The 22,887-nt window shown below is 35.6% G+C and overlaps 1 protein-coding gene across 1 annotated transcript; it reads right to left on the bottom strand.

The window, feature by feature from the left end:
• Positions 1–3,103: 3,103 nt before the first annotated feature.
• LOC144572578 (protein WHAT'S THIS FACTOR 9, mitochondrial-like) lies at positions 3,104–5,254 on the bottom strand. Its single transcript, XM_078322205.1, has 2 exons — positions 4,593–5,254; positions 3,104–4,016 (listed from the first exon to the last, which is right to left on the bottom strand). The coding sequence occupies exons 1-2, from the start codon at positions 5,219–5,221 to the stop codon at positions 3,317–3,319; spliced, it is 1,329 nt and encodes a 442-aa protein (XP_078178331.1). The 5' UTR covers positions 5,222–5,254; the 3' UTR covers positions 3,104–3,316.
• Between the last annotated feature and the right edge of the window lie 17,633 nt (positions 5,255–22,887).

The following is a 22,887-nucleotide window of genomic DNA, read 5'->3' as shown; positions in this document are numbered from 1 at the left end:
TTAACCGTTAAACGTTCTAAAAATTCACGATCAGGAGGCAACCCTACTGATTACAAGTCTAATTGGTCGGGTTAAACAAATCAAATCACGATTATGCCAACTTTCAATTTTGGCACGAAACCCTAGAAATCAGATTTCACAAATCGGAAGAAATCGGGAAAAAGATTGACAAACAAACTAGTAAGGAGTGTAGAGGAACTAGTCCTCGAGCAATTCGAACCCAAATCTCGGGTTTAAAACGAGAATCTGAGAAATCGAGAAAATTCGAGGTTTCGAAAGAAATAGAGAGAGAAAGAAATACCAAATAGGAGGGTTCGGAGAGATCCTCGGCTGCTTTCTCGGTTCCAAACTCGATTTCTCGCAACAATCGGGAGTCTGAAAGAAACGAAAACTCACGAGCTCTTTTTCTTCTCTCTTGGACGAAAATCACTTAAAAATGGGGAATGGTGGAAGAGAGAGAGAGAGAAGCTTTGATTTGGATTTTAGGGTTAAAATTACCCTGAATGCGGATGCACCCATCCGCACTGCGGGTGGCTTGACCCGCACTCGAGACTTGGAAAGTTGTCAACAGAAATTTCAGAAAATCCGAGCCTAGTGCGGATGAACTCCACCCGCACTGCGGGTCAACCTCATCCGCACCCAGTACTTAGCCGATTTCAGGAAGTTTAACACAGAAATTCATGAGTGCGGTTGCACCCATCCGCACTGCGGATCCCTCACCCGCACTCACTACTTAGTCAATTTTCAGGAAAAATTCAGTGCAATACAGAAATTCATGAGTGCGGCTGGACCCATCCGCACTGCGGGTCACTCACCCGCACTCAGTACTTAGCAAATTTCAGACCAACACAGAATTGCATGAGTGCGGATGCTCCCACCCGCACTACGGGTCAATCCTATCCGCACTCAGCCTATAAAGTTTCAAAATCTCGAAATTTCGACGCGGTTTCGATTCACACTTAACCTACTTATTTAGGGGAACCTTAATTAAGGTTTAAACTTCCATTTTGTGAACATGATTTATCGATTCTTTCGTTTAAATCATTTGAAATTAATTATAAAAATTTCGTAACGTAACATATATGTATATGTGTATATGTATATGTGTATATGTGTATATGTATATGTGTATATGTATATGTATATATGTATATGTATATGTGTATATGTGTATATGTATATGTGTATATGTATATATGTATATATATAGAGGAGGGTTCCAATGCCTCTCTTTTTTTCATGCCTCATATTTTATATTTTCATTTTCAAAGTCCAAATTGTCGATCCGAACAGTTCAAGAAAATATTTATACTAAAATATGCATGGAGATGAAATTTTATATTTTTTGAAATTTTTTTGCTATTTTTTAAGATAGGTACAAAATCACTATTTTTGAACCGTTCAAAAAACAATGATTTTCTACCCATCTTAAAAAATAGTAAAAAAATTTTAAAAATTATAAAATTTCATCCCTAACCATATTTTAGTATGGATATCATGTTGAACAGTTCAGATCGACAATTTAGGCTTTGAACGGTTCGGATCGACAATTTAGTATGGATATCATGTCTTATTTTTTGGCATACACTCTAAACAAGAAAATTTTTTCTTCACAAAATTATTTAAATCAAAATACTCAAATCTCTAAAAAAAAAAAAAAAAAGGAGACCGCCCGTGGGGGGGGCGGTTTGGTCCCTAGGAGACCGCCCGTGGGAGAGGCGGTTTGGTCTCCGAGGAGATCGCCCGTGGGCCAGGCGGTTAGGTTATTTTTGAAAAAAAATAGGATGCGGGGTTATTTTTAAAATTAACTTTTTATTTTGGGGTATTAAGAAAAATGTCCGTTTATTTCTTACCAAAAAAAAAATATTCAATGGGATGAGAGGATATATTAGGCTCTGGCTGGAAAACTGAGACCATCTTGACTTTAGCATTTAATTTTTTGTCACTTTGAATTTTTGAGGGAATTGAAGAAAAGGGAGACTCGGTCACAGGCAAACCAAATATGACTCGGTCACAGGCAAAGGAAGAGTTGTATTTGATTAAGGGAGGTTTTAATTTTTCTTCTTCTTCTTTTATTTTTCTAATTTTAATGAAATCAAATATGACTTGGGATTATGTTGAAAATATACTTGGCTAAACATTTTATCTAAGGATATGGAAGTAACTTGATACTTTTGTTATGTTAATTTAGTTGTTTGAATTTATTTGTGATTGTGATATTGAATTGTTTATAAATGCTTAAATGGTTTGTTTGGTTATTTCTTATTTTATTAAGAGATCCGCTAATAATAAATTGAGACCGAAATAAGAAATTTATATTAGAAGTACTTTTTAAAATAGTGATAGTTATGCAAACAATACTAGATGAATTTGGTGATGGACCGAAATGAGAAATTGAATTGCTTGAACAACATAAACAAACTTAAGTACTCGGAACTACGAAAGTAGTCCAAAAGGCTTTTGGGAAAAAACACGGATTATCAAATAGCTTAATGGGTTCAGATTAAAACTGGTAAGCCACGAACGTAGAAGACCTATTTAATCTAGATACGGTGCGAAGCCGCGAAAGTGGATAAACATTTACCTTATGATAACACCCCCTCAACAATTGCAACCCAAATATTAAAAAAACAATTAGAAATACATAATTAAAAGTATTATAGTGAAACCATAATCCTAGATATTCATTTTCTCTGATTTTTCTCATTATTTTCTGTTTATGGAATTCAATCTACATTTTGTTAATTTAAGTTGCATTCAGATAATTCATCCTACATTCTGTCTGAAACTCAGGCTGAGATTCTGAAATTTAGTCTGCATTAGTTTATAATTCATCCTGCATTTAGTTAATTCATCCAACATTTTTATAATTCAGTTTATAAAAAATCACTCAATATTTACTTGTCTAGATTATTAAAAACCGATAAACCAGTACTTACAATACCTCTCTGTAGTTCGATACCCAAATTACTAAGCTATAAGGTCATGCACTTGTGACCAAATTGTATTGAGATTAAGGATTAAATTGTTAAGCTATTAAAATTACATTACATTTTAACAAAGAAAATAGTACAAAAGAACAAATGTACAATAAGAAAACCCAGAAATAATCGAGCTATATTAAGATAAACCTCAAGGGCTAGAGAAGATACTACAAAATTTTCCAATATACATCATGTATAAAATAATCAAGATTTCTCGGATAAATCACTTCACTTGACAAAATGAACAAAGGAAAAATGTGATATCGGCACACTAGTAGCAGAATCCAACAGATACCCGTACTGATTATTCATAAAACAAAACCACCATCAATTCATCTATCAACTTTTGTTCTCCTTTGCCTCGCATTTATCTCTCTTCCCACACTTCTAGACCGAGCAATCCCTTTTACCACAGAATTACTTATGTTAACGTCATCGTCATCGTCATCATCATCATCACTCTCTTCTTCGTCCTCGTCTTCCTCTTCGTCATACTCATCCACATCATCAAATTCACTATCTCTATCATCGCCAATTGCAGCTGCTTTCTTCTTTTCCCCTCCTTTGGCCTTGATAGGCTTGCGCTTGTGCATCAAATGCACGTACCGATACCTCACATCCATCATTGGGTGTTTCTCAACCAACACATGCCGCCTATAACCTTCCCTCAAAACAACCGTCTCAGTTTTCAATTTATTTGAAACATAAAATATGCCAGGATGGTTTATGATTGCTTTTCTGAAGGCAGGTGGCAACCCCATCTTTTGACCAAGCAAAATCAAGTTAGACTTTTCAGTTTTCTTGTCTACGAAGAGACTCAGTGCTTCATGAAACACAGCTACCACCCATTTCTCAGCAATATCGCTCTTCGGGGTCAGGTGGGACCCGCTCTCATAAGGGGAATGGTAGGGAAGCTTCTGCCAGTTGTCTAACCATTTTCGGACTTTGTTATCGAGCTTGAAACCTCTGGAGAAATGCAATGGGAATGCCAGAGGAGAACCATTCTTGTATTCACCAGTGCGTTTTGCGTAACTGTTAAAATGGCAATTTGTTTAGTCTGAAGTTATACTTTGAAAGGGATATTTTAGCAAGTATGGTCAATTCCAAATGCCAACCCAAACCGATGATCGGAATTTATATCTGGGACCATATAGACAGGTTATCACGTTGAAAGTATAATAGAGATAAACAACTTTCATGATCAAATGCATCCCAAGTCAGATCCATTTTGGTAAACCTGTTCATTTAAAAAGTCAGCTAGGTTATTACCGGAATCAGTTTTATAACATACAACACTTGCTGCCAGTCTTGAATTTCATAACAAAATAGAAAAGGTACAGACCAGTACCAGTATTACTTTTCTTTGCACTATTTGTACGACAATGGTACGTTCAATCTCAACTTACTGTTGAATGCATTGCTGAGCATAAATTCATAACAACAACCAATTTTTTTTTAAAGGTCAGTCAAGTTTCAGTAAACAAAGTAACAACGCTAAAATTTTAATTGCTTAAATATAATATCAAGTATCAACTGTGAGTCTGTAACTTAAACTACGTAATTCATATCATCAGAAATCAACTCAATCAACTAATCATATTATATTACCTCTCCATGGAAGACACAGCAAGATCTCTCCTATAATAAACCACCTCCAAATCAAGTTCACCATGGTTTGACATAGAAGGCGAGGTGCAAAAGTAATCAGGGTATTTCGGCAAAACCGACCTGATAAAATCTCTTGGCAACCCTAGATTCCACCTCAACCTCTCGACCAGCCAAAGTGGCAACTTTCGACTTGGCGACAGCATAAGCAATTTCAGCAGGCGATCAGCCACATCAGACTGAGAGATTGCTTCTGCTTGAAGCTCCTCCTCGTGCAAGGAGAGAAGCTCGTTGGTGGGTCGGATTTGGGGAACCGGGGGGAGGGGAGGGGAAGGTAGGGTTTCAGTGAAAGCGTAGGGGAAGAGGCGGATGAACTGGATAGCGCGACATGGGAGGTAGAGGCGGGATTTGAGAGGGGTAATGGAGGAGAGGGGGAGGGAATGGGGAGGGGAAGGGGAGGTGGAGAGGAGGTGGTCTTTGAGGGAGAGGAAGGGGAGGAGATATTTTTCTTTCTCCACGATGTGGTCCAGAGCACGATCGCGGACACATTGAATGCGATCGTCGACGGAGCCGCGGCGGAGGTGAGGGGACGGGAGGGTAATGGAGGGGAGACGACGGCGGAGTGATTGCATCGGAGACCGAAGGGAAAGGAAGAGAGGAGTGGCCGTGTGGGAAGAAAGGGAAGGTTTTGCAAGGGTTTTAGTTTGGGCTATAATATCTGATATTCTGGGCCTGGAATAACTAAATGTGGGAAAGGAAAATTTGGGCCCAAAGTGGTTTTATAAGGATGATGTTTATATTTGGGCCCAAAGTGGTTCTGTGAGTCCAAATTCACTTGATCAATATAGTGTTGCAACAGATGCGTGCAGCTTTTTTTAGCTCAAGGGATCAATTGATTACAATGCTAAATAATACATAACTAGGATCATACCTGTGCGTTGCAACGGAGATATATTATAAAATATATATATATTAATAAAAATAATAATTATTCAAAAATTAAGATACATATTAATAGAAAATTTATACGGTTATCTCTGATAACAATTTGATGATGTGATGATTCTTTATTTTTAAGTACCAATGATGTCAAATAATAGCTCAATTTGAATCTAATATCAAATATCATACAACAATTCAATATTGACATATAATATGATATTAAAAAGAGGAGGGTTCAAATGCCTCCATGTTTTTGTGCCTCCATCATGCCTCCATCTTTCTCCATCATTTTCAAAGTTCAAACAGTCGATCCGAACCGCTCAACGTAACATCCATACTAAAATATGTTTGGAGACCAAATTTTATATTTTTAGGAATTTTTTTACTATTTTTTTAGATAGGTACAAAAATACTGTTTTTAGATGGTTCAGATTTACTGATTTTGTACCTATCTAAAAAAAATAGTAAAAAAATTCCTAAAAATATAAAATTTGGTCTCCAAACATATTTTAGTATGGAGGTTAGGTTGAGCGGTTCGGATCGACTGTTTGAACTTTGAAAATGATAGAGAGAGATGGAGGCATGATGGAGGCACAAAAACATGGAGGCATTTGAACCCTCCTCTATTAAAAAACATAAATAAAAAGTGTTATTGTGTGTATGTATAGGATACACACATATTATAAGAGAAATATATATCCACACACACGTTTCAATTTATATTCTTCTTTGTTTCCAATTTATATTCTTCTTCTTCTTTGTTACCAATTTAGAATATACACGCACCGACACACACACACATTGATATACTATATATTGGAAATATATTCTAAATTACCCACAAAATATGTATAGAAGCAAAGAAAGAAAAATAAGGAAATTAAAAAAATAATTTCCATTGTGATCCCTATAAAAATGAAGAAGAAGTAAGGAAAGAACGAAATAAGAAAATGAAAGGTGGAGTCTTCTCAATTGAAGAGAAAAAAAATATGGAAACAAAGAAATAAGGAAAATGAGAAATATATCTCTAAATTTCAGTCTGTTCAATTTTAATTGTAACGTATTGTGTGGTAGCACATGTGGTGAGTATATTTTTAACAAAATTTAGACTTTTATACATAAAACATATGCATTTAATAAAAAAAAGACAAATTATGTAATTGGAGGGCTCAGATCAAATCCGAAGTTTCATCTTTCAATCGTAGCCGTTAACGGATCAGACACCCAACGTGTAGGGGTGTCAATGGGTACGATACGGGTCGGGTGGAGATATTTTCATACCCGTACCCATTATGATAACGAAAAAAAAATCTTTATCCTTACTCGTCTTTTCGAATACGGTACGGGTCGGGTAAACGGATAAAAAAATACCATTAATATTTTGATCTGTGCTTTCGATAAAATATTTTTCAAAATAAGAAAAAAATTAATGAATACAATTAATTTGTATTATGAAAATTTAATAAAATACAAAAATTTATTGTGTCATCTATCATCTTCATATATATATATAATTATATTTTTAAAAATTATCTTATACGAAAATGGGTAAGATAACGGAAAAAAAATCATTACCCTTACTCGTACCCGATTAGCTAACGAAATTTTTTTTTTATCCTTATCCGTGTTTTCAGATATGATACAAGTCGGATAAACGGGTAAAAGGGTGTCATTGACACCCCTACCAACGTGCTTAATAATAAAATGGAGATTAACAATTAAGCTGCATGATTGGGGTAAGTGGGTATCCATCACGTGCTTGTGTTAACAAAAATGATTGGTCAAAACTTGCACTGTCCAAATTTTGAGAACACTAAAATATATATACAACATGTGGATGACATTGTATGTAATTAATTAATTAATTTTGTGTGGCAGTAACATGATGTTTACGTCATGTTGAATTGGTCAGCACTTTTGGAAATATGCCCAAATTATTAAATTTTAAAGGAACAAAAAAGTGTTAAGCAATCGAATATTTAAGTTTAGCAAATATAACTGTTACATTAATATAATTAATATATATAGCGGCCATTTTTTTAATATCCCTTAAAAAATATTAATTTTAAAAATAACCCTGTGCACCATTTTTTTTTTCTGCCCTGACCGCCTGGGCTTCGGGCGGCCCATACAATATATGAAGCGCCCTGGGTTGTGGCGGCCCAAATGGTGAGTGAAGCGCCCTAGGGACGGGCGCCCCACTACCCATCTTCATAAACCCGTGAGCCCTCCTTCTTCCCCCTCCGCTGCCTTCATCCAAACCGTAAAAAAAGTGAAAAAAAGAAGAAGGAAGCCCTGCCGGCCGACCCCTCTCTGCCTCGCACCACGCTCGTCACTGCCTCGCGCCTCGATTCGCTTCTCTCTCAATCGACCAAGTGAGTTCTTTTTTTTATTCGATTAGGGTTTAGGGTTTGGGTTAAATGTGATTAAATGGTGTAATGTGATTCGGTTTGGTTCGATTCGACGTTTAGGGTTAAATGTGAGTAATTAGTTGAATTGGTCGAATTTCACGAATTGTGAGAATTGCGGGTTATTTATAAATGCTATTACATTGTGGGAATTGTGGGATTATAAATTATGGGAATGACATACTTGAATTGGATGCTTGAATTGTGGCAGTGACATGCTTGAATTGGATGCTTGAATTAGATGGTTGAATTGCTTGATTGCTTGAATTGGATGCTTGAATTGCTTGAATTGGTTCAATTGCTCGAATTTAGGATTATGATTTATGGTAAAATTGCTTGAATGTCATATGGTTCAATTTAGGGTTTATAGTTGTGAATTGTGAATTTTTTAAAAATTTAGGGTTTATAGTTAAATTTAGGGTTTATGTTTGTGAATTGTGAATTACTTAAAAATTTAGGGTTTACGGTTCAATTTAGGGTTAGAATGCACCGCGTCTCATTGGCATCTGTTGAGGTACGTGATTTTTATACTTAAAAAATGACATCTGTTGAGGTACTAAAAAAATGGCACGATTTGAGTCTGACAAATTGATAATAAATACAGGATGATGTCATGCTTACGGTGAGGCACCGTAGGTCTGAGATTTCATTCGTTCCCCATAAAGAAATGCAGCGATGCATCTTGAACCTCGAGTTGTATCAGCTTGCCACCATGCCGCAGAGTAAGATCGATGTGTCTCTGATGCATGGTCTAGCGGAGAGATGACGACCTGAGACTCATACATTTCATCTCCCGGTCGGGGAGATGACAGTCACCCTTGGTGATGTGAGCGCCTTATGGGGTTTACATATCGATGGCGACCCCATAGGTGGCATCTCAGACCATCCAGAGCTGCAGAGGATGATACCGGAGTTGTTAGGGTGTGATCCGAAGACTCTGCAAAAGAAATATAAGAAGAAGAAGGGAGAGGAGGAGGAGTTCCGCTATTCCGGGTACTGTATTTCTCTAAAGGCACTCCGGTCTCACTTCTTCCAGAATCAGATATTTCCTGAGACTGCTGACATTGAGGCGGTCAGGAGGTACTATTACACTTTTTAAATTAACTTAGTAGTTCATCAACAATCTCAATTATTTATATTGATTATTTTATATTGCAGGTATACTAGGGCGTATGTGCTGGATTTGTGTGGTGCTGTCATGTTCGAGGATTCCAGCGGTGACACGGTTCCGATGATGTATCTCTCCCTGCTGAGGGACCTGGAGAAAGAATCGAGATGGAACTGGGGTAGAGCTGTCATCGCCCACTTATACAGAGGCCTGTGTCATGCTTGTCTGGTAAGTCTGTATTAATATACGTTGTTATTGAAGGTTGGATAAGAAGCACCCAGTTTTTATTTTAAGTTAAATTTTCAGGTCAAGAATAAACATATTTTTGGACCACTTCTTCTGCTCCAGCATTGGTCGTGGTCACATCTGCCCATAAATCGGCCAGTTATACCATTGCCACATCCCCGGTGGGGAGGTCCTAACCCAGACAGATGCCCCGCGTACGCCGCCATATGGGGCAGTCATCACGATCATGAAGAGAAGGGCAAGGGGATTTCTTATGTCCGGGGTCAGCTCCAGATGCTCCGAGATGGGAATATCGATTAGTTTCCGTACCGTGCATGGTATCAGCGTAGATGGCTGAGCTCGCTGACATTAGAGTAGACACGGCTATGGTATTATCAGGGACCGGTCGTCTGTTTCTGGATAGTGGAGTATCAGTACCCTGATCGGGTATCTCGACAGTTTGGCTTGGATGCTTTCCTCCCGGAGCTTCCGCTGATGGACAAGGATGAAACCGACAAGTTCCACAAGTACCATCTACTTAATTTCATTATCACTTTAATATTGCCACTGTTTCTATCCTTTCTAATTAATTGTACTTGCAGTATGGTGCACACTAAGTCTAAAGTCGATTGGAGCCAGCATTTCGTCATGCAGTACAACTGGGCTCGACATCCGGAGCAGCACTTATGGAGTCCGCCATCTACTGCATCATTGTGTGCTGGTCTCGAGAATCTGAGATATCCCGTATGGTACCAGAGATGGGGCATGCCGTCAGTCTACCTGACATGCCATTATGGCGAGACCCTTCGACGTAGACTGATGGATTCATCCAGCAATTATATGCCTTGGGGTCTGATCAATACTTGCGCGGTAAGTACAACCGAAACATACTTTAATTTAAAATTGCAAATTTTAATTACTTACTGTTGGCATAATCATGTTGTGTGCAGCTGTTGATCGCTATGAGAGGACTTGGACACAGCTTGGTGTGCATAGCGAAGGATGTTTGGCGATATATAGGATGCCAGATGCTCGACCACACTGCACCAATCGTGGAGACAGGCGGTTTTGAAGGCCGCCTCGTTGACATGCTGCGCGATGCTGGGGAGAACATCAATTGGCGGGAGATAAAGTCTGCACCACAAAATCCGGACTACCAACCAGAGGCCATTGTTGTACCCTAGAAAGTTGCCAATTTAAATTGGCACCAATTTAGATGCTTGAACAATGCTAAATGTGCATAAAATCTTCCCAAGATGAAGGGAAATGACATATTAAAGTTCATGGTAATATTCTACATTGAAAACCATGAATTTTGATATTTTATACAGATTCTAACTCCAAATGGTTAAAGAGTTATGAATTTTCAAAGAAAATGCTGACATGGCAGCTCCTGATTGGTGCCACATGGCACAGGGTACCCCTAGCATTAAACCTGGCTTCTCTGGGTGCAATATGAGGTATACCAAGCCTAAACCTGACCCCTGGGACCCATTGTCAGCCTCACATAGCTATTTTCGCTGAAATTCGGATATGGGTGAACTCAGTGCATGAAGAATGAACTCCATACACCAAGCTGACAGCGGAATGGTGCACCATGCGCCCAGACCAGCCAAAACGAGCAAGGGAGCGCTGAGTTTAAACTCAGCGCCTTTGAACCCTTCATTTTGAGTGCGCTAAGAGCACCATACACCATAACACTGTCCCCTTGTGCGGCCTACAATGCGCCAACCTTATACAGAGGGAAAAGGAAATGAAAGAGAGAGAAGGCACAGGTCAGTGAGGCAGACATGCGGGCCCCTTTCTCTGACATCTTCTCCTTCCCTCCTCTCGCGGCCTAAGCCGATTTTTGAGTTCTAAATTCGCCTAAATTAAGAAGGGATTGAAGCAAAGCTTATATAAGATTGAAAGAGCTACCTTCCCTCTTCTCTCTGCCCAAACCTCAAGGATTGTCTCTCTCTCACAAGCTTCAATTTGAACCGAGAAGAGAAGAAGGGTGAAGTTGTGAACTTGAGCCAGAGATGCAATCAAGCTTTGAAACTCAACAGGGATGCCAACTAAGCATAGACGACACTACCTGTGTGCTCAATTTGAGGTTCAATGGACTTAGAAAGGTGAATTGAACAAAGAATGCCAGCTCAGCTTCTGCCATGGCTGAGAGCATCAAATTGGTTATGCAGATGATAAATTGGACCCTAGTACATGATAAGGGAGGCAACATGATGCTCTCTGTCACTCCTACAATTATAAAGCTCAATAATCGAGAAAGGACCATGTTAAGCATTGAAATGGCTCGGGTCCAACACAACATAGCTGATGCAGCTGTTAACACCTTTCCTGGTTCCCTGGACACATGGCAAATAGGCCTAAGGTCATGAAAAAATAGGAGAATATACTCCTGGAGGCTAAGAGCACGCATTCCCTCATTCCTCATCCATATGGCAGTAAATCAAGGGCTATTGATGCCCAGAGTTGTTGTTAATGCAATCTAAGGGCTCAAATGCATCCAACACACTCAAATGACATGTCAAAGTATAATTGGGTGATCCCATTCCTTGATGGCATTCAAATAAACATAAATCAACCAGAGGCATTTGATCAAGCACCTCTGGCCAAGATGAGACCACCTCAGCCCTACCAAATCCTGAGCTGAGCTCTTTGCCTATAAAAGGGCACCTCAAATGAAGTTCAAAGGCCCCGACAGCTAGAGAGAAAACACACACATTTAGCTCTGAGCATACAACTACACATTACACACACATTTACACACATACAAGTGGTGCACACACACACCATAAGCTTCCTCTGTGTTACAAGTCTAATTCCTAGGTAATTAGAGCTTGGATGCAATGTAAAGTCCCTAGGGACCTTGTTTGTACATTATTTTCATTAATAAAGCTTTTATTCTAGCCATTTGATCTTCTTTTCTTATAGCACTTGCTTCTTTTCTGTTCTGATGCAATAATCTTCTTTAAAAACACTTAAATAATGTATTTAAACATTAAAAAGATAAAATGTATTGTTTTGATACAAACTTTTCATAAAAAGTTATATTTTTGTACATTTTTCTCTATTTTCTTTCATTTTCTTCTTCTCTGCCTCCCTTGATTCTTTTTTTGTAAATTAATTAGAGGTAAAGATGAGTGTAGTGAGCCACAGGCATCCTTACTCATCTGACCCTTTGATTTCTTTACAAAAATAATCAAAATAAGGGAATAAAGTGACTTTAAATAAAAGATAAATGCACAAGGGTTGTTTAAAGTGAGCCACATGCATCCTTTGCAACTCTCAACCTAATGATCACTTGAGAAGGCCTAATTGCAAATAAAACTAGAGAAATAGTAAGGTTATGCTACCAAAATGGCTAATTTCACTATTTTAAAGGGTTTATTTGCAAATAGTGAGAAACTGAGGTTCAAAGTGTAAAAAGACAGCAATTGTATTGCTATATGTCACTTACATCTATGAATCCATGAAGTTTTGATGATAATTCCTCTTGAAATCAAGTGAGAGGGTATAAAAACATGATTTTAAAACAATCAGGGACTTCCCTGCAAAATTACAAGTTCTGACATGTTCAAAATACATTAAAGTGATGATTTCATGATCTTTGAAACCTTTGATCCTTTCTTCTTTGATACTGGTACCAAACAGTGGCTATAATGCCCTTGAAACTTGTTATTGAATTCAACCAGACCTATGCCAGGCCATGTGACTCCCTCTGGTAACCTATGGTACAAAGCCAAGTCAGAACTCAGCATTGCAATGCATTAGAAATAGCACTGGTACAAAGGAATGCATTGAAATAGGCCTTTTTGACCTCTGCTGATAAATCTAATAATTCAGGCAAATGAAAGGACTAAAGTGAAAAATGGACTTCACAGTCAGATGGAACACATCAAAACACACAAAATTTATATAAACTTCATCTCATTTGGACATTCCTATGAAAAGTTATGAGGTTTCAAAGTTCATCTTTTTAAAATGGAAATTCTGTATTTAAAATGGTAAAATTACCATGAATACCCCTGAGCTTGATCAAGCCATTTGACTGAGTAAATGAGCTCAGAAAAATCCCAAATTTGGAACAAAAATCCCTGACATGTATATCTTTGAATTCATGAACTGAAAACCACATATCCTGCACAAGATTCAAGAGGAAATGATTTAGAAATATTGAAATATATGTGTTCTTTATGCCAACTTGATCCAGATTCTGATCTAATGCAAACCAAAGCTCCCAAATCCTTCCAATATAATCTAAATGACATAAAAGGCCTCTTTGAATGCCCAATTCGACTTGAAATCCATTGTACCTTCTATTGGTACCAATTCGGTACTGAAACCGAAGTGACAAAACCTAAATCATACCCAAAATCTATTTAAATGGGAAATTGATGCCTCCAGAGCCTTCTATAGCCTCATACGAGCCTAAACAACCAATCAATTGAAAGAAATCACAAAGAAATCGAACAAAATCGATCTGGGACTCAATCGGTACCGATTGGTACTGTAGATGCCTATTCCGCCGCCTCTGATGGTCGCTGACGGCCGACAATGGTACCAATAGACTCCTAACAGCCTCACGATCACAATTATGTCCTTGACCGGCGCCGCCGTGGCCTAGATCGGCCGGAAGGAGTTCATCGGGGAAGAACCCTAGCCGAGAAACCCTTCTGCACAAATCTTGAAGCAATCTCTGTGATTAACGGCCCATGTTCAAATCTATAAATCAAACGGCTCCTGACAGTATGGGACCCCTCTGTCAGTGGCTCAAATGAATTAAAATGACATGGCACTAATCTCAAAGCCCAAATGGATTAATCTAAAGCCCTGCACATTAATTGATAGCCTAGTACACATCTCAAAGGCCCAAAGCCTGAATCTTGAAGGCCCAGCACCAATCTCAAAGCCTAGAAATGATTAAACAAACTTCTTTTACATATAAACCCCTCTGTTTATTTAAAATATGCAGAGAAGCCCCTATAAATTTACATAGAGGCCCCTGTCAGAATAAAAAAAACTTCTCAAACAAACCCTTGAAGGCCCAAATTTCATTCCAAACCCTGTTAAAAGCCCAAATTATAGCCTCAGGTCCCTGGAAATTTACAAACAAGTCCCTGGAAGTATAAAATCTTCACAAATAAGTCCTTTTTGGCCATAACTTTTTCATACTAACTCCAAATCAACTCAAATCAGTCCCAAATGAACCCAAATTCAATTTTCTATAATTCTAAATAATATTTGAACATATCCATGTCTCATAAATAATCTGAAATGACCAAAATACCCCTCTCTCAACATATTTTTATAAATAAAAGTATAAAAAATGACATCCAAATGCTCCTTTCATATCAAAAACATATAAATGATATTTCTTATGAATATTCTCATGTTTCAAAAGTATGGAATCATATATTTCATACACACATCACAATAACTGACTTAAAACAAATTCAAATTTAAATGAGAACCAACCGCATGACCAAAGTAAATCATACATGAGCCCCTTTTAGCCCTATTATTCAGTTCAATCCAAATAGGCACACATCCCGGAATGCATGAGGTCTTCAGATAGACTCGAAAGGTCTTTCTGATGTAATTAACGGCGGGGGCTTGCGCCCGTCGGGAGTAAAACGTCCTCACAATCAAAAATAATAAAACCTCCGACAACTGATCATGAACGTAGGTCGTCATAAGGGGTGAACCAGGAGGAATGCAGAAAGAAATCCCGAGTGAATGCCTTCCCCTGAGTTCGGTGACCTGTTCACATTCAAAGAAATAGAGCACTGAACCCAGCCGGGAGCATCTCCACTCACCCACATATAAAAATCCTGCACCGTTAGCTAACCTGACGCCGTGCAACTTTTTACGCCCTACAGCCATCTACGGTCACGATATGCCTCTTGCAGGTAATTACAAGTTAATATTAAAAGTACGACACACACAATATTCTTATTTTTGTTGAATTGTTCATTCTAACTCAGTTAACTTCCAATTATGCAGTTGATGACTCAGGTTGGGCGTTCCACGACTGGGTGTTGAATACCCAAGGATGGGATGCTTATAGAAATAAATACGGAGTTCCAGTAGAGCTTGGCACGGTCAGTCACCGCTTTTTATTATTTATTGTAGAGTTCTTTGTATGTAGCAAAACTAACATTATTTTAATCTAAGATGGAGCACCTCGTTGGAATGCCAATCCCAGTTTTACCGTGGATGAGCTGACCCCGTTCGACACAGATGTAGAGGCGTATGGCTCCCACGGACCACGATATGGAGTGGAGATGGAGCACAACTTTGAGGCTAGTGGGAGTTCATCTTAGACTGCAGATGGCTTTGTCTCTGCATTATTTGGCGCACCGCCTCCTACCACGTATGCTACAAGCTAGGAGCAAGATCCATGGGAGCTGCGTACACAGCCCGCCAATGCAGAGTCAGCTGCTATATTTCATCCATGGGCAGCTAGTATAGGTACGCAGCACATGTATACGGGAGAGGAGGATGAGGATATGGGAGACGATGAGGAGGATTTGGGAGAGGAGGCGTTAGGAGATGTGAGTCCGCAGAGGCGCGTGCAGCCGCACAGGCATGGCAAGGGCATAGCGGCTCCTAGGTTGTCTCCATCCGGAAGAAAACGGCGAGGATGAGTGTAGAGTTTTTGTTTATTGTGATATAGTTCTGACTGTAGTATTTTGACTATGAGACTGTTGTATTATACGTTTCTGATTATGTTGGCGTGCATTATGTTGGCATTATGTTTTTTTATTTTATATTCATGTTGGTATTATGTTGTTTGCACTTTACATTTCATCGTTATAACACAGTTTAATAATACAATTAAAGTTCAACAATACACTTAAAGTTCAACAATAGAATTAAAAGCGCAACAGTACACTATATTAAGAAATTATATTGAAACCATAATTTTTATTTGCGACCCACACTTCTATTTAAAAACTAACATCTTTTTCTTTAACAAACTACATTTAAAAAAAAATTATATGTTACATGACATAATAATGGGTACATTAATACATGGCTATTTGGAAAAAAATTAAAAAAAAAACACAATACGGGGGCGCCCGTCCCTAGGGCGCTTCACATAGCATATGGGGCACCCGTCCCTGGGGCGCCTCACTTGGCATGTGGGCCACCCGAAACCCAAGCGGTTAGAGTAGAAATAAATAAAAAATGGTACACAAAGTTATTTTTAAAATTAATTTTTTTTTAAGAGATATTAATAAAAATGGCCGTATATATAGCGGTGTCCCGATTATGTATGTGGCAGCCACCGAGATGCACCTAACTAATTTCTGACAGAGAATTCTAACAAAATTTGTTAGTTTGGTTGATTGAATTACATCTAAAAGCAATGAATTTCAGTAGGCACGGAGTCATGCATAATATGTGATAGGATCATGGGTATAATTTTATAATTATTTTAAATTAATGACACGTAACTTTAATACAATGACAGAAGTTTAATTAAAAATTATTTACATTTTTCAATAAATAAAAAAAGCTACTCTACTATAAATATGGACTATATTTGCAATTGGACAGTAGTTAATACTTTAGAAGTATATTAGAAAAGTTAACAATAGCATATTTGATGTATAGATATTCCATTGAGTATCAAAAGATAACTTTGGCCTTTGGATCAGCACTTGGTTGCAAATCAAGAACAGTTGAGCAGCACTTGGTCTTTGGATCTTCGGATCAGCACTTGGACAGTCTTTGGATCATGCATAGTTATCATCCGTACGTGCTACAGTTTCAAAAACAGTCTTTGGATCATGTTAACAAAGCATATATTTTTGTAGCTCAAGAACAGTTTTTGGATCATGCATAGTTCATCTGTGCTACAGCCTCAAAAACTTATCGTATAAACTTCGAACTTTGACTTAAGTAGCTCAATAAATTGGTTATATAATAAACTTGTAGAATACTAATTTTTTCTATTTTTTCTATTTTTTTTACTATTTTTATGATTTATGAAATATGATAAAAATGACCTAAATTTGACATTTTTTTATTATTTTAAAGTTATTTTTTGTCATCTTTCATAAATCATAAAAAATAGTAAAAATTGGTATTATATAAGTTCATTATATAACCAATTAATTGAACTACTTAAATCGAAGTTTAAAATTTATTTGATAGGTTTTTAAGACCCTAGCATGAATGGCCTTATGCTATCCATATATAGCACTCAAGCCTTACTCTTTATATATCTCCATTCTTATATTATGCAAGTAGATGTCCTAATCTGCCAATGGCTATGATTGAAAGATGAAATTTTGGATTTAATATCAACCCTTCAATCAAATAATTTGTCTTTTTTTTATTAAATGCATCATTTTTATTGTAGAAGTCTAAATTTAGTTAGAAATATACTCGCCACACATACTGTCACACGATATGTTACAATTAAAGTTGAATAGAGAACAACATTGGAGAGAAAATCAATTTATTCATTTTCTTATTTCTCCTCTCCAGCTATCTCTCATTCCTTATTTTCTTATTTAAGAATCATGATGGATGATCAATTTATTTTTAAGAATATTAAATACTAATATCTTTTAAAAATATTTTATCAGTATTTGATATCTTCATACTTAATACATTACTCAATTTAAGCTATAGTGAATCTTTTTACAATTTTACTTCTTCAATTTTGATAAGATAAAATATTATTTTTTATTAGTATGTTCAGGTTCGTTCATGGTTTCAGTTGTTAATTGTTTGGAGAACATACGTTGAGGAGAGATTTTAGTAACATCAACTATAATTAGTGCCACAAAATGAAACAACTAATTTATTAATACAAATTCACTTTCACTAAATTTTTTTTGTCCTTTTTACTTTTGCCTGTATATATTTCTACAAGTCATTTGTCTTTTTTTTTTTTTTATCAAATCTCTTTACTCGTATCAAAGTTTGAAATTTAAATTGTAAATCAAACTCTTGATCTTCTTCATTTTATAATATGTTTTCGTTGCAACACAAGACCACAATACTAGTATATATATATATATATATAAATATGGGCTATGGTGCATTGCAATGCAAGGAGGGGTTTGTGCATTGGATCATAAATCTAAAATTCAAAATCCAAATGACCGATCCAAACCGTTCATCTTGTTCTCCATATTAATATGTGCTTGGAGACCAAATTTTACATTTTTCTGAATTTTTTTACTATTTATTAAGTATTTTACAAAATTGTTGATCCAACGGTGGCTTAACAAAATAGTAAAATCAGCAGCCACCGTTGGATCAACAATTTTGTAAAATACTTAATAAATAGTAAAAAAATTCAGAAAAATGTAAAATTTGATCTCCAAGCACATATTAATATGGAGAACAAGATGAACGGTTTGGATCGGCCATTTGAATTTTGAATTTTAGATTTATGGTTCAATGCACAAATCCCTCCATGCATTGCAATGCACCATAGCCCATCTCTCTCTCTCTCTCTCTCTCTCTCTATATATATATGAGTTGGGCTACGGTGAGTTGCAAAGTAAAGCGACTATTTTACTTCACGCTTATATTTTGCGATTTTAAAGTTTAAAATGTCGATCCGAACCGCTCAACATGATCTCCATATTGAAATGTGCTTGGAGACCAAATTTTACATTTTTTGGAATTTCTTTACTATTTATTAAGCCACTTTGAAAATCGCCGATCCAGCGGTCCAGAAATTTTTACTGTTTTTTATTGTTCACCCAGATTTTCAGATATTCAAAGTGGCTTAATAAATAGTAAAAAAATTCCAAAAAATGTAAAATTTAGTTTCCAAGCATATTTTAATATAGATTAAACATCTAACGGTTTGGATCGGCTATTTGAACTTTGAAAACGAAGATATTGCGTGAAGTAAAAATGTATTTTACTTCACAACTCACCGTAGCCTTACTCTATATATATATAGAGTAAGGCTTGGGTGCTATAGATAGCATAGAGGCCTACGGTGCTACGGCTCAATATTCAAGTTTTTAAAATCCTAAAGGTCGATCCGAACCATTCATCTTGTTGTCCATATTAATATGTGTTTGGAGACCAAATTTTACATTTTTTGAAAATTTTTTACTATTTTTTTAGCTAGGTAGAAAATCACTTGATCTAAAAAATTCTGCACCATTTAGATATTTGATTTTCTACCTATTTAAAAAAATAGTAAAAAAATTTCAAAAAATGTGTCTCCAAACACTTATTAATATGGAGAACAAGATGAACAGTTCGGATCAACTGTTAGGATTTTAAAAACTCGAATATTAAGCCGTAGCACCGTAGGCCTCTATGCTATCCATAGCACCCAAGCCTTACTCTATATATATATATACTAGTATCATACTCGTGCGTTGCAACGGGGAAATATTATAAGAAACAAATATATCAATGAAAATAATAATTATCTAAAAATTAAAACACATGTTAATAGAAAATTTATATGATTATGTATTTTTAATTAACTTTAATCGTGATCTCTGATAACAATTTGATGATGTGATGATTTTTTATTTTTAAATACCAATGATATCAAATAATAGCTCGATTCGAATCTAATATCAAATATCATACAACAATTCAATATCAACATTTAATATGATATCAAAAAACATAAATAAAAAGTGTTATCGTGTGTATGTATAGGATATATATACACACACACATATTATAAGAAAAATATATATTTACACACACGTTCCAATTTATATTCTTCTTTGTTTCCAATTTAGAACACACACATACACACATTGATATATTCTATATCGGAAATATATTCTAAATTGCCCACACCAATATGTATAGAAACAAAGAAAGAGAAATAAGGAAATAAAAAAAATGATTTCCATTGTGATCCATATAGAAATGAAGAAGTAAGGAAACAATAAATAAGAAAATGGAAGGTGGAGTCCTCTCAATTGAAGAGGAGAAATATGGAAACAAAAAAAAAATAAGGAAACGGATAAATATATCACTAAATTTCAGAATTTATTCAATTTTAATTGTAACATATCGTGTGGCAGCATATGTAGTGGGTATGTTTTTAACTAAATTTAGACTTCTATACATAAAACAGATGCATTTAATTAAAAGAAGACAAAATATGTAATTGGAGAGCTGAGATCAAATCCGAAGTTTCATCTCTCAATTGTAGCCATTGGCAGATCGGACACCCAACCTGCTTAATAATATAATAGAGATATATATATATATACAGTTCATGTCAAAGATATAATAACTGTGCATGCATGTGCTCTCTTTGTTTTTGTGAAAGAAAAGTTGGCAGCAACTAATAGAATTGACACTCAATATATATAATATTCTTCATCTCCATCTTCCTGCAGTGCAGCTCGTGCTGGTTTGTATTTCTCATCGACCACTTATAACAGTTGAGCAGTATACAGATAGATGTTCCAACTTCCAACTCACTTGAGAGTTGAGACACCTGGTTAGTATAAAATTAAATGGAATGAGCATTACTCCCAACAGGCCACAGCATATTCATAAGTTCTTCCATTTATTCCCCCCCTGTACCACCCGAAAAAAAAGCTACCAATAGTGTAGTGTATATAATACTGTTTATGACCTGATGGCAATCTCTTTTTGTGAAAGTTAGTGGTTTAATGCCTACAAACAATTTGATTGATAAAAAAAAATATTTATAACGAGTCAAGTTATTCTAATTAATTTTCATATCTACTTTTTTATTCTCTCAAAACTACCTAAATTACTCAAAACTACTCTATCTCTTATCACCTTTTAATTCCTAGACCAACTTTTTTACTATATTTACTTTTGTAATCCTACTTATATACTCTCATAATCACTGTAATATCTTAATCCCCATTAAATCTCTAAATTTCGCCATGTCTTTGATGTATTTTTAGATTAACTTTTTTTATTTTCACAAAACTATCTACTTTTTGTACTGAATTTACTTTTGTAATCTTACTTAATTATATATACCCTCATAATCACGGTAATACTTTAATCCCCATTAAGTCTCTAAATTTCAAACAAGACACCAATTAAGTCTCTAAATTTCACCATGTCTTTGATGTATTTTTGTGATTATCGTTTAGAAATTAATTTAAGGAATATCTGCAAATTAATCACGAAATTATATATTGGAATTAATGTAGTCATATTGTAAATATGACTTAATTTGTACAAAGAACTATTAAAGAAGAGTTTTATTCTTAATTATACAATATATAAAGCAATTAATAATGTTATTTAATGACATAACGAGTTATTGTATGAAATGTAGAAAATAATTCAATAGACAAATTGCCTCCTAGATGACCATGTTAAAGAAAACGTAACTTTGTTCTTTAGATTTAAAAAAAAAACTTTTGCACTTTAGCCCTTACATTAATTAGACCTTATAATATTCTCATTTTAAACTTCCTCCGCAATTATGTCTTATTAGGAAGCTTAATTTTTTTTTATAATTAAATAAAATTCAGTCACCTTCATTCAAATCCAGAAAAGGAGCTATTTTTTTTCTATAAGGCTTATCATTTAAAAATGTCTCCTTGCACTATTTGTAAGAAAAAAAAAATTCCATTTAGTATTATATAGTACCAAAAATATACCAATGCTGAATCAGTTTGCCAAACAAGCTAGTAAAGCTAGTATCAATTTAGTCCCAGTATTAAAATTAATCCTCAATTTTCCTTTTTCTTAATTATTCAATTCAAGTTTAACTGAAGCATTCCATGGGAATTCCGGTACGTACCGGTACTAGCTAGCTCCTTTTCATCTATATATGGCCATACATATACCTACTAGAGGTGTTCTTTGTAAAAACTTCAAACCTACAGTAGTTACATGTGAATAACGTTTTACGTCGAATTTGTATTAAGACCCTGACACATTTAGAAAACGTTAATTTCACCTAAACCGCTCATATTTTAAAATTCCCACGGATATAGATTAAGTAAGCGATGGATAACAAGTGGGAGGTCATGAGTTTAATTGAAATCTAGATAGGGAAAAATCCTCTGCTGTAATAACATGAGTATTAAATATATAGTTTGATAGTTTGATTTTCAACTTTACTTAAATAAAAGTAAGCCATTGATAACAAGAAGTTAACTAGCTAAGTATGATCGATTTAAATAAAACTTTTCAAAACTGAACCTGAATTTAAAGCATCAGGTTGATAAATGACAACTGGTATGAGATTATCGATATTGATAGAACAAATCAAGAAATTGCTATTAACACTAACCAATATGATTTAGAGATAACTTATATGATTTCATTAAAATGATATCAAGTGATTGGCTCAAGTAACATATATACATATTCTTAATTAACAGCTCAGGTTGGCCCATATAACACAAACCAGACAAATAAGTATAATTTTTCATTCCTTTTTCTGACATTTGAAAATTTTGTTCGGAAGATAACTGCAAACTAATTAAGTGCATGATCTTGGCCAAAATGTTCCCTATGTACGCCGTTCATTACAAAATAATTCTTTCCTGATATATATTCAGAAAATGGTCGTTCACTATATTCTATATAGCATATCACTCCAGCATTTTTATTCATTAACTTAAAATATATATATATATATATATATATAGAG

The sequence above is a fragment of the Carex rostrata genome, chromosome 20 (assembly GCF_964058835.1).
Source record: "Carex rostrata chromosome 20, lpCarRost1.2, whole genome shotgun sequence".
Taxonomy (NCBI): Eukaryota; Viridiplantae; Streptophyta; class Magnoliopsida; order Poales; family Cyperaceae; genus Carex; species Carex rostrata.
Note: the sequence above shows the minus strand (reverse complement) of the source record. Positions and strands in the feature narration are given on the sequence as shown.